Source organism: Petaurus breviceps, unplaced genomic scaffold (assembly GCF_028583685.1).
Source record: "Petaurus breviceps papuanus isolate PSGF00001 unplaced genomic scaffold, PetGlider_PUasm1.0 83312, whole genome shotgun sequence".
In the NCBI taxonomy this organism is placed as follows: Eukaryota; Metazoa; Chordata; class Mammalia; order Diprotodontia; family Petauridae; genus Petaurus; species Petaurus breviceps.
The window spans coordinates 1-10,899 of NW_027186607.1; the positions used below are offsets into that span (position 1 = coordinate 1).

Genomic DNA, 10,899 nt, shown 5'->3' on the forward strand with positions numbered 1-10,899 from the left:
TCTTTTACATCCTTGTTCCTCAAACTGTAGATGAGAGGGTTTAGCATTGGTATGACCACAGTATAAAACACGGTAGCAACCTTGTCTGAATCCAGGGTATTTCCAGATCCTGGTCGGCAATAAATGAAAAGGATTGTGCCATGGAAAACCACAATGGCAGTGAGGTGGGAAGCACAGGTGGAGAAGGCTTTGTGCCGGCCCTCAGAAGAGCGGATTCTTAAAATAGTGATAAGGATAAACATGTAAGAGGTAAGAATAATAATGATGGTGCTGATTTCATTGAAACTGGCCACTATGAAAAGCAGCAGTTCATTGATGGAGACATCAGAGCAGGACAGAGACAAGAGTGGGGGGAGATCACAGAAAAAGTGATTAATGATGTTGGATTTATAAGAAGATATCTTAAGGGCTAACCATGTGTGAATCAGAGAACACACTGTACCACAAACATAGGAGCCACAGACCAGCTGGATGCAAAGCTTCTGGGACATAGCAGTCATGTACAACAATGGGTTACAAATGGCCACAAAGCGATCATAGGCCATCACTGCCAGCAATATGACTTCAGTGATCACACAGGTGGAAAACAAATAGAACTGGACAATGCAGCCTAGGAAAGAGATAACCTGGTCTTCTGTTAATATATTGACCAGCATTTTGGGTACAATGATGGTGGAATAGCAGAAATCAACAAAGGACATGTGACTGAGAAAGAAATACATAGGGGTATGGAGGTGGGGACTGATCTTGATCAGGACAATCATTCCCAGATTCCCCAAAATTGTGATGGCATAGATGACTAGGAATATCAGGAAGAAGAAAATTTGGAGTTCTGGATGATCTGAAAATCCTAGGAGCATAAATTCAGTAATTTCAGTGCAATTTTCCTCCTCTTCCATTATTTCAGTATGATGAATGATGAATAAAGCAAAAATGGACAATCCTTCTTTTGTATGGTCCAAGAATAAATTTTATCCATCTCCTAGAAAAGTAATATTAGAGTCAAAGTTAATCCATGTTTAACAGGAGAAAAATATATAACTAGATATGTTTGTTATTTTGGTGTCCCTTAAATATCCTAGAAATATAATTATGTTTACACACACCATGCAGAGACACCATCCAGATCAAACAAAATCCATGATGAAAACTATTGTACATATCAACATGTCATGCAGATAAATACAATATCCGGAACACCAACAATATAGAGATCCTATATATTACCTATATTATATATGTCTCTATGGCTATATTTGTGTATTGGAAACTAATATTCAAAATGAATGCACACACTGTCAGACTGCATTACTACAATGTACTATGCACTTGGGTTAAGCTGAGATCATATGTGCATCCTAGCCTGTATAGTTTGTGTCCATCCCAATGAAACAAGAAATCTCTCTCTCTCTCTCTCTCTCTCTCTCTGCCTCTCTCTCATACACACACTGTAAAACCAAGCACAAGCAACTTTCCAGAGGACTACTGCTGTGAACAGGTTTCAAGTTTCTGATTATATATTATAGCGAACTCTCTATTTATTCAATAACAAATTAGAGTAAAACATTCACAGAAAATCAAGGTACAACATTCAAAATGTTATAGCTTATCACAGAAAATTAAAATATAGCATTCACAATGGCATAATAACTCAACGACTTGTCACTAAAATGGCCACATAGTTTTCACCAAAGTGATCACATAGTTTTGAACAAAGTACAATCATTTCATCAATTAATCACTTAGCAACTCAATCATTCAGTCATAAAGTACAAAAGGTCAAAGTCCTCTACCCATGGGGCACAGTAAGTTACAAATCAGTCACTCTTCAGTCATTAGTCCCTATTCAATCATCAGTCCCTATTCAATTGTTAGTCATTTCTCAGTATCTTCTTAAGGGGTAGTGGGAAATACAAAGGCCATCCACCCCACGGTCACAAGTAAATCACAATTTCATCACTACTCAGTCCTCACAGAGAAGTCTTTTCATCTTGACTCAGGACAGGCTTTCAGCTTCCCTGAATTCCCTTCCATGATCCCAGCTCGGACCTAGATTCACCAAACTGTCACCTGGGTTCAAAGGCAGACAGCTCCTACTTCCTTGTCCAGCTCTCCATGCAGTTCCTGTTCCATGCTGAGCCTCACAGTGTCCAGTCCAGCTTAAATCCTTCATAGCCTCTGTTTCTGGGAAGTCAAGGCTTAACAAAGTCACAAATAGGTTCATGCAAAGTCCCAGCATCACAGTCATGGTTCTTCTGCAGCTTTGGCTGGCCCTCAGAAATCCTCAGTAGCCTCAGAAGCTCCAGCTGGCCCTTGGAAATCGTCAGCTGCTCCAGCTGGCCCTCAGAAGTCTTTAGCAGCTTCATTCTCAAAATCAAAATCACTTTCTCCACAGATGTTCCAGTGCAGCAGCAGCAGCCCAACCTTCAGGTGCCCATCCCAAGAAGTTCTGACTTTCCCAGCTGGAGTTTTTCCTTATATACAGTATTGCTCCACCCTATTCAGCCCTTTCCTGTTATGTCAGCAACAGGGGTCCATGCTTTCTGTTTCTTTAACACAGGCTTAATTTGAAATGAGGGGCTAAGTACCTCTTAGCTTAACAATACAAAGAGATTTTCAGATTTCATTACCATCACACACACACACACACACATACATGCAAAAGCACATCACCATTTATTTAAAAATTTAAATTTCCTTAAGAGAGATTCCTTATGCATTTAATAAAGTAAAAACAAATGATTTTTCCATCACCAATTTCCATACTTTTGGATTATACCCTTTGTACACTCTGAGATCAGATAAATGGAATTTTGCCTAGCCAACCATCCACACTGAGTTCAATCTATTTCATTCAGCAAAAGTCAAGATGACAAGTTTTATCCAGCCGTTTATATGATGACTCTCTCATTCATCCTATATAAAATTTGCTTATGTGTGTGAACATGTATGTATGTATATGTGCATATATATGTGTATGCATATAGAAGTGTATTATGCATATATGTGTATGTATATCACTGTTGGTTATTTACATAAATTTACTTGAGGTTATCCAGGAAAGAATATAAGATTGAAAATCCTAAGTGCATTGGTGCAAAGATTTAGAGTTGGAAAAGTCTTTAGTGCGAATCTAGAGTCTAATTCCATCAGGGAAGCCCTAGTTTCTCATCCTACCTGTAGCATTTATCATTAGAAGGATCATATGCAAGTCATTTAAACTCTCTGAATACCAGGTTCATCTTATACAAAAAGGAAATACCAATGCTTGCCATATCTACTTCATAGGTTTCTTGTGACACTCAATAATAAGAAATAAGAAATGATCTCTTTAGTCCTCAGAGCTATTATCATGTGTGAGCATAACCTACTCCATACAATTGAATTGTGTTATTACATCTTTTAGAGGTTAAACATCTTTAATATTATACCTCCATATAGTCCTTCTATGTGTTGAAACTGCAAAATCAAGGACAGGTAACGCCCAACAAAGACTGTTCTTTGGGGAGCTAGTTACCTGTAAATTCTGCTTTGGTAAATGCAAGCACATTCCAAGAAGACATAATGTCATGCTCCCCACCCCATAAGTACCCCCCCCCAGCCCATCATCTAGTGAGGGAACAATGATTTAGTAATCTATCTCTGAAGGAGATGAGTGATCAACATATGCTAGTAAAGCATAAAACCACTTTAGAAAGTGGAGGGAATCCCTCATACTAGAAAAGTGAGTCTTACCTTTGCCTGAATATGAATACAGTTTGAGAGGAAAACAAAAATAGAGGCAGAGATTATCAGGCTACGTCTCCTGATTTCTCTGATTCAAAAAGAATCAGGAATTGATATTTTTAGAATGGAAAGGGATTTTAGAATTTAATTGTCTGATTCCTTCATTTTACACTTGAAGAATAAGGCCAAGATAACTGAAGTAAAATTTTCCAGTTCACAATAGTTCAGCTCATATAAATAGCAGTGCTAGGAACAGTTACCTGCAAGTACAATATTAAAAAAAAATCAGTTCAATGTGCTAACCTGTGGGCAGGAGGTAACTCTCTTGTTGGTTAATGATGGACACTTCTTGGGATATTTCCAAGGGAAAGGCTAACAGAGAATATATAGCATCCATTGAAGAATGAGGAGAAGGAGATTCAGGTTGTGGGTCTGCCTGCACATGCACAGATGTAAAAGTCAAGTGTTTGCACCTTGTTGGTAACAGAGAACTTAGATGAAGATATAGATAAGCCATTGGACACATATCCAGATCTGACACAGGTATACATTTATCTGAAATATGTTTCAATTGTGAATGGGGCTCTTCTCTGGTAGTTTCTCAATAGTAAAGACCTATTACCTCTAATCATATCTTCTTTCCTTAAGGCAGAGAAAAAGAGGGGTTAGGAGATGCCATATATGAAGCAATTGACAAACCTTGAAGCACCATATTTATATGAATGTTACCCATTTTTGAGAGTATTATATTATATGGTCATTAATAACAGAATTGTTATTACCTGATGTCTATTTTCACTTCATTATAGTACAAAAGAAATCTTCACAGATAGATTCTATAAGGAAAAAGAGGGGAAACGATCTCAGCAAGCAGAAGTCTAGAATGAGAGCACAATTAAAGCATTTCTCCTTCTGCAGTGAATTTTCAAATTATTTCTAATAAAAAGAATTGCATACACTCCAGTATTTTTACCTAGCAAAACATGCTGAAACTGTAGAAAAAGAATGAAGGAGAGAGAGAAATGACTGATTCTTTCACTCAAAAAACCTGTCTTTATGTTCAATGCAAGCAATTTTATAATTAATTTTTGCCCTGGGAACTAAGTCCCCCAAGTATCCTCTTGAAATTATGAATCTCTGTGGGTTAGAAACTATTAATCAAAACAAATGCACACCCTCTCTGGGCTCCTGGATCAAAGATTTTATGTCATTTCCCCCAGGGGGAAATATGCATGATGTAGGTGAGCATTGACTTTCTTCACCTTTTAGACATGATGACAAAGACTTGCTATTAAAATTCATACTCTTCTCCACCTGGACCATTTGTTTCAATCATATGGAAATCAAGCTGAATATTTCTCTCTCCTAGCACTCTCAAACTTCAAGTTCCTTTTCTTACTATACCTGAATTCAACACTGGATTGATAATTATGGTTCACATCCAAATATAACTTCTAACTTTGCAAAATATATTTCTCACCATCGGCTTTTGACATAGAGAGGTCAAGTGTCTTTGTTCCCATTTTATAAGTGGCATAGCTGAGGCACAGAGCTATTTATATTTTGGGATTACAATAGGTACAGAGATGTGTAAATTACAAAAGATAAAAAAATAATTTCAATTATTTTTATTTTCTGACAGAAATTGTAATGATTGTGTAATTCAACTGTAAATAGACTGACTCAGATATTCTGATCTTCAGCAGATGAAACAAGATCATTTTAGTCTTCCCTTCTTCATTTTCTTATCCTCTAGTTGAATGTTCAATACTATGTTATGTACATTTCTTTCCTTCCTATTAAGATTTTAGTCCTATGGATTTAAAAAATGAATATTTCTCCAAAGAAAAATACAAAAATAATTAACTACTAAATAACACACTTTGATAACTATTCAAGATATTTTAATAGTTGATCTGTAGAAGTCAAGGATATAAAGGATCATTTAAGGCAAATATAAAATAAGACCAATCTTATTAAATTAAGAAATCAAAATGAATTAACCACTCAAAGAAATACACAAATATCAAGAACTGGAAGACTATTGCCTCAAAATAGAAAGTTCCAGAGAAAATAAACAAAAAAGTTTCCAAGGAAATAGGAGTAATTACTTATTCCTCCCTTCTCTTTGATATCTCCCATTTAAGAAAACATTTCTAAATCAAAACTAATAATATAATGACATCTCAAAGTGTGTGCAAAATTCTGTATTTGCAGGACCCCCGAATTTTTCCAGTTTAAATATTTTTTAAATGAACAGAATGCTATTATTTCTCTCTGCCTTTCATTCTGCATATCTTTGAAAAAAGAGGGAAAGAAAAGATTCTTTGTCACAAATATTAATTGTCTAGCATAACAAATTTCCTCATTGATTGTTTGCAAAAAATAATATATGCTTTTCCTTCTGCACCCTAAATCTATCATCACTGTGTCAGGAGATTGATAGAAGGTTTCATCATTGATCCTCTGAACAATCAGATAGTCATCATAACTATCACAGTCATTATAATTGTCATAGTTCTTACAATAATCTGTGCCATTGGTAGTTTCAATTCTATTGCTATTTAATAACTGGATCTTCCCTGATGATTTCAGTTCACAAAACACTTCAAAACTTTTTATGTTCCCAATAATGATTCTAGTTCTCTTGAAATTTGCATTAGCTCATATAAAATTTTCTGTCTTCTTGAAATTATGTATTTCCTCATATCTTACCATATCATATATTTCATCACATTAATATATATATATATATATATATATATATATATATAAGAATTTATTTCACCATTTTTTATTCGAGAGGTATCTCATTAGTTTCCTTTTTGTACAGAAATATTTCTATTTCTTTTATCCTTTTAGCTGTATACCAAGCAGTATATGAGCTGAGTCAAAGAGAACATGCTGTTTTTCACCTTATTAGGTACAATCCCAATTTTCCTTCCTTAATATTTGTCCACACCCATAGGTCCACCAGCAGTGCACTACTAAGTCTATTTGTCAAAATTCTCTTCAATATTTGTCATTTTTGGCCATACTTAATAATCTGATAGGTATGAAGTTGATTCTTAGGATTACTTTAATTTGCACCTTTCTAGTTGAGAGTTGTTAGAAATAATTTGCTCATACATTTATAGATAACTTGGGTGTCTTCCCTTGAGAACTGTCTGTTTACATAATTTTCCATTTATCAATTGGGCAATGGCTTTAAATTTTTGTTTATTTTAATCATAATTGAGAATGAATCAATGAAATGTGTTGTAATTATTTTTAAAAAAGCTTTCCTTTCCAATATTAGTTTTATTTAATATTTTGTGAAAACTGTTTAAATTTTATCAAATCAAAATTATCAATTTATCATTCTCAATCATCTTAATTTACTGTTTTATTATCGAATTTTCTTCTATGTGTATCTAATAATCTTCATATTCCATATTTATTGAAATTGATTATGTGACCTTTTTTCATCTAGGTTGGTTATGCAACTGGAGCTTATCAGGAGTGAGGTGTTAGTTTATATATTTGTCATTAGGAAATTGTAATTATTAGGAGATATACTCAGGTAGGAGAAATTTTAATTTCTATTAATTTGACGACTCTCTCTTTTACATAGTTGTTCCTCAGTATGTAAATTGGAGGACTGAGCATGGGGATTACCACTGTATAAAACATGGAAGCTACTTTGACTGTGTTTCAAGAGTTCTTGGAGTTAGGAACACAGTAGAGAAAGAGGATGGTCCCACAAAAGATGGTGATAGCCATCAGGTGAGAGGCACATGTGGAGAAAGCTTTACGACGCCCTCTGGATGAATTCATCTTCAGAACCGTGACAAAAATGAATACATAAGAGGCCAGGATAATCAAAAGTGTGCTCACTTCATTAAAAGTGGCAGAGATGAAAAGCATCATCTGGTTCAAATGTGTATCAGAATAAGAGAGAGTAAGAAGTGATAAGAAGTCACAAAAAAAGTGATTAATCATGTTTGAACCATGAAATGATAATTGGACAGCAGAACATGTGAGTAAAAGGGAACAGGCTATACCCCATGTATATGATTCAACTACTAACAGGGCACAAAGTTTCTGGGACATGGCAACTGTATACAGCAAAGGATTACAAATAGCCACAAAGCAATCATAGGCCATTACTGCCAGCAGGAATGACTCAGTCACTACAAAGGTACAAAAGAAAAAAAAATGTGCCAAACATCCAGAAAAGGAGATATTTCTCTCCTCTATGAGTAAATCAACTAACAGTTTGGGAGCAATGATGGAGGAATAACAAAAATCCACAAAGAACAAATGGCTGAGGAAAAGTACATAGGGGTGTGGAGTTTGGGATTGATTTGGATAATAGCAAGCATTCCAAGATTTCCCACCACAGTTACAGAATGTACATTCAGAAACACCAAGAAGAAGGGAACTTGAAGTTCTAGGTAATCTGAGAAAACCAAGAGGACAAATGTTGCTACAGAAATATGATTTCCCTCACTGGTCACCATGGTTCATGCTGGAGAAAAGAATCAGAAAGTCTATCCTGAAACAAAAAATTAAGGGTATTTAAAAAAAAATATGAAATGCCCATTCTTTACTATGGTACCCATAAGAGTATAAAATAAAAACAACACAAAATTATACCCCCAAAAACATTCTCTGCATTTGGGGAGCTGGGAGTTTAATGGGTATTCATATAGGTTAAATATATTTGGAAGAGTTACTGATGTTGATTAGGGTCTCAAGTCTACTAATGACTTGCATCCAATCTAAACCTGAATAAGACCATCCTCTTTGACATATTTGACAAGTGGTCATCCAGCTTTTGCTTGATAATGTCGAGGGAATAAGAAGTTCCTACCTCAAAAGACAGCCTTTTCCAATTTGGGGTGGCTATAAGTGTTAGCATAGCACCCCCTCCCAACCTTATATTACTTCTCCTGTGGTGCCGAGCTGAACAGCAACATCAATGATGACATTATCTCGGAGAATTATTAATACAGAGAATTTGGGCAAATCTCAAAAGGAAAGACATCACAGAGTGATGGAATGGTCAAGAGAAACATTTAAAATGAAACTAAATAGTTACCTTTAAAAAAAGACATTTCAGAAGGCACTGTGGAAAGAGTGGGTTTCTTTAAAGTAGGATATTTGAACAGGTAGGGGGAAAGGGTATGGAGATAAGGAAGCTAAGAGTGAAGGATGAAGAATCACTGTGATGGGGAATGAACAATCAAGAGAGTGACTGTTAATCCCAGAAAAATGAATTTAGGGTGGGGCAGCCAGGTAGCACAGTGAGTAAGAGCACCGGCTCCAGTGTCAGGATGACCTGGGGATCGAATCCGGGCTCAGATGCTTAGCACCCACCCAGAAACACCTGGCCATGTAACCTTGAGCAAGTTACTTAACCCCAATTGCTCAGGGGTGGCCAGGTGGATCAGCAAGTAAGAGCACCAACCCCACTGTCAGGATGACCTGGGGATCACATCCGGGCTCAGATACTTAGCACCACACCCAGAAATAACTGGCTGTGTAACCTTCAGCAAGTTATTTAACCCCGATTGCTTTAAAAAAAAAAAGGATTTGGTAAAAAAAATAGAAAAAATGAATTTAGGTTGGTTAGCAACAGATCTAGAAGTTTGGGTTCAGGATAAAATCCCTCCAGAATATTAGATAGTTCAGGTCTGAGAATGATTGATATCTCTCACTTTCCTCCAAGGTTGGAGACTGGTATAAGGAGAAATAATGTTTTTCAAATTATCCTGAAAGAATTTTTCCCCTTCCTGTGAAGTTAGACAATTCTGAGCAATGCAAGAGCATTTTTATGAACTTTCCCCCTACCTCATTTAAAGGTAATTTACTATTGTACATGACTATCACATACTTCATTCTCACCTTTCAAAAATTTTCTTCAAAATGGAGGTCCAAGGATGTCTCCCATATGGAATCTTTCCTGATACATGCTCCTTCCTTTTGCCTACAGTATCTTGTATTTATTTACCACATATCCTTTAAAAATGTGCACATTTGCCCAAACAAAATGTAAGACACAAGAAGAAAGGCACAGTTTTGCTGCTGTCATTTTTGTTGTTGTTTTTATGTCATTTTATCCCTCCCCACACACTTAGTACCATACTTTTTATCTGGGAAGAAATTTATAAATTCACATTGATTCATTGATTTTATTTGATTTAGATCTATGCTCTAACATTCAAAGCATTGCAAAAAAAAAGAACTGCTATAGATATGTTTTTTTTCTTCATAACTTATCTCTTCTTTGGAATAAGAACACATGCATGTGTATATGTGTATGCATATATTTGGGTATGTACAAAGACACACATATATTTCTATTAAGTAACTAAGTAGATAATCTAGTGATGAGGTGACTAAACTAAAGGGATGAAATGATGGATCAATAGATGATGTTTATTTATATCACTATTAGTGATGAGGAGGAAGAGGAAAATAAGAATAATGAATATTATGATTATGGAAAATGAAGATTTCAAAGATCTTGATATATACATGTATTATTCAAGCCATGTTGACAGTCCTCAACTGTTACTAGCCCCTTTTTAAACATGAGGAAATTCTAGATCAGAGATATTAAGTAACTTGCTCAGTCACACAGCAAGTAAGGATATAAAGAAGAATTCAAATCCAGACCTTATGGACACAAGAATGACATTTTATCAACATTCCACATTGATTTTTTTTCTTATTCTTTAAGCCAAATATAATTCCAGGACCATACAAAAAAAGTCCCCTTAAAATTAAATAAAATTTTAAAAATAATTGAAAAGGGTGTCTCAGTGGTGCAGTATATAGAACACCTGCCCTGGAGTCAGGAGGACCTGAGTTCAAATCTGGCCTCAGACGCTTAACACTTACTAGCCATGTGACGTTGGGCAAGTCAGTTAACCACAATCATGTTGCCTTCTCCCCTCCAAAAAGCAAAATAACAATAATCATAACAAAAATACCCTAGTATGTGACTTCAAGGGGAAAAGCTCTGATTAGTAGGCTAAAACAATTCATTGATATTGATATAAATGCTTAATGTCCTCTCCTTCCCCCCAATTTGGGACATGGAAACACCATTTCAGAACCTATCACCTTCCTGAGGGCCTCTTTTACATCCTTGTTCCTCAAACTGTAGATGAGAGGGTTTAGCAT

At 35.6% G+C, this 10,899-nt stretch overlaps 1 protein-coding gene and 1 pseudogene across 1 annotated transcript; both read right to left on the minus strand.

The window, feature by feature from the left end:
* Nucleotides 1-5: 5 nt before the first annotated feature.
* Nucleotides 6-899, minus strand: LOC138176170 (olfactory receptor 5L2-like; the record flags this gene model as incomplete). Its single annotated transcript, XM_069106942.1, has 1 exon — nucleotides 6-899. A coding segment is annotated over exon 1 (894 nt), but the record flags the coding sequence as incomplete, so codon positions are not given.
* Nucleotides 900-7,284: 6,385 nt separating this feature from the next.
* LOC138176169 (olfactory receptor 5D18-like) lies at nucleotides 7,285-9,096 on the minus strand (annotated as a pseudogene).
* Nucleotides 9,097-10,899: the final 1,803 nt, after the last annotated feature.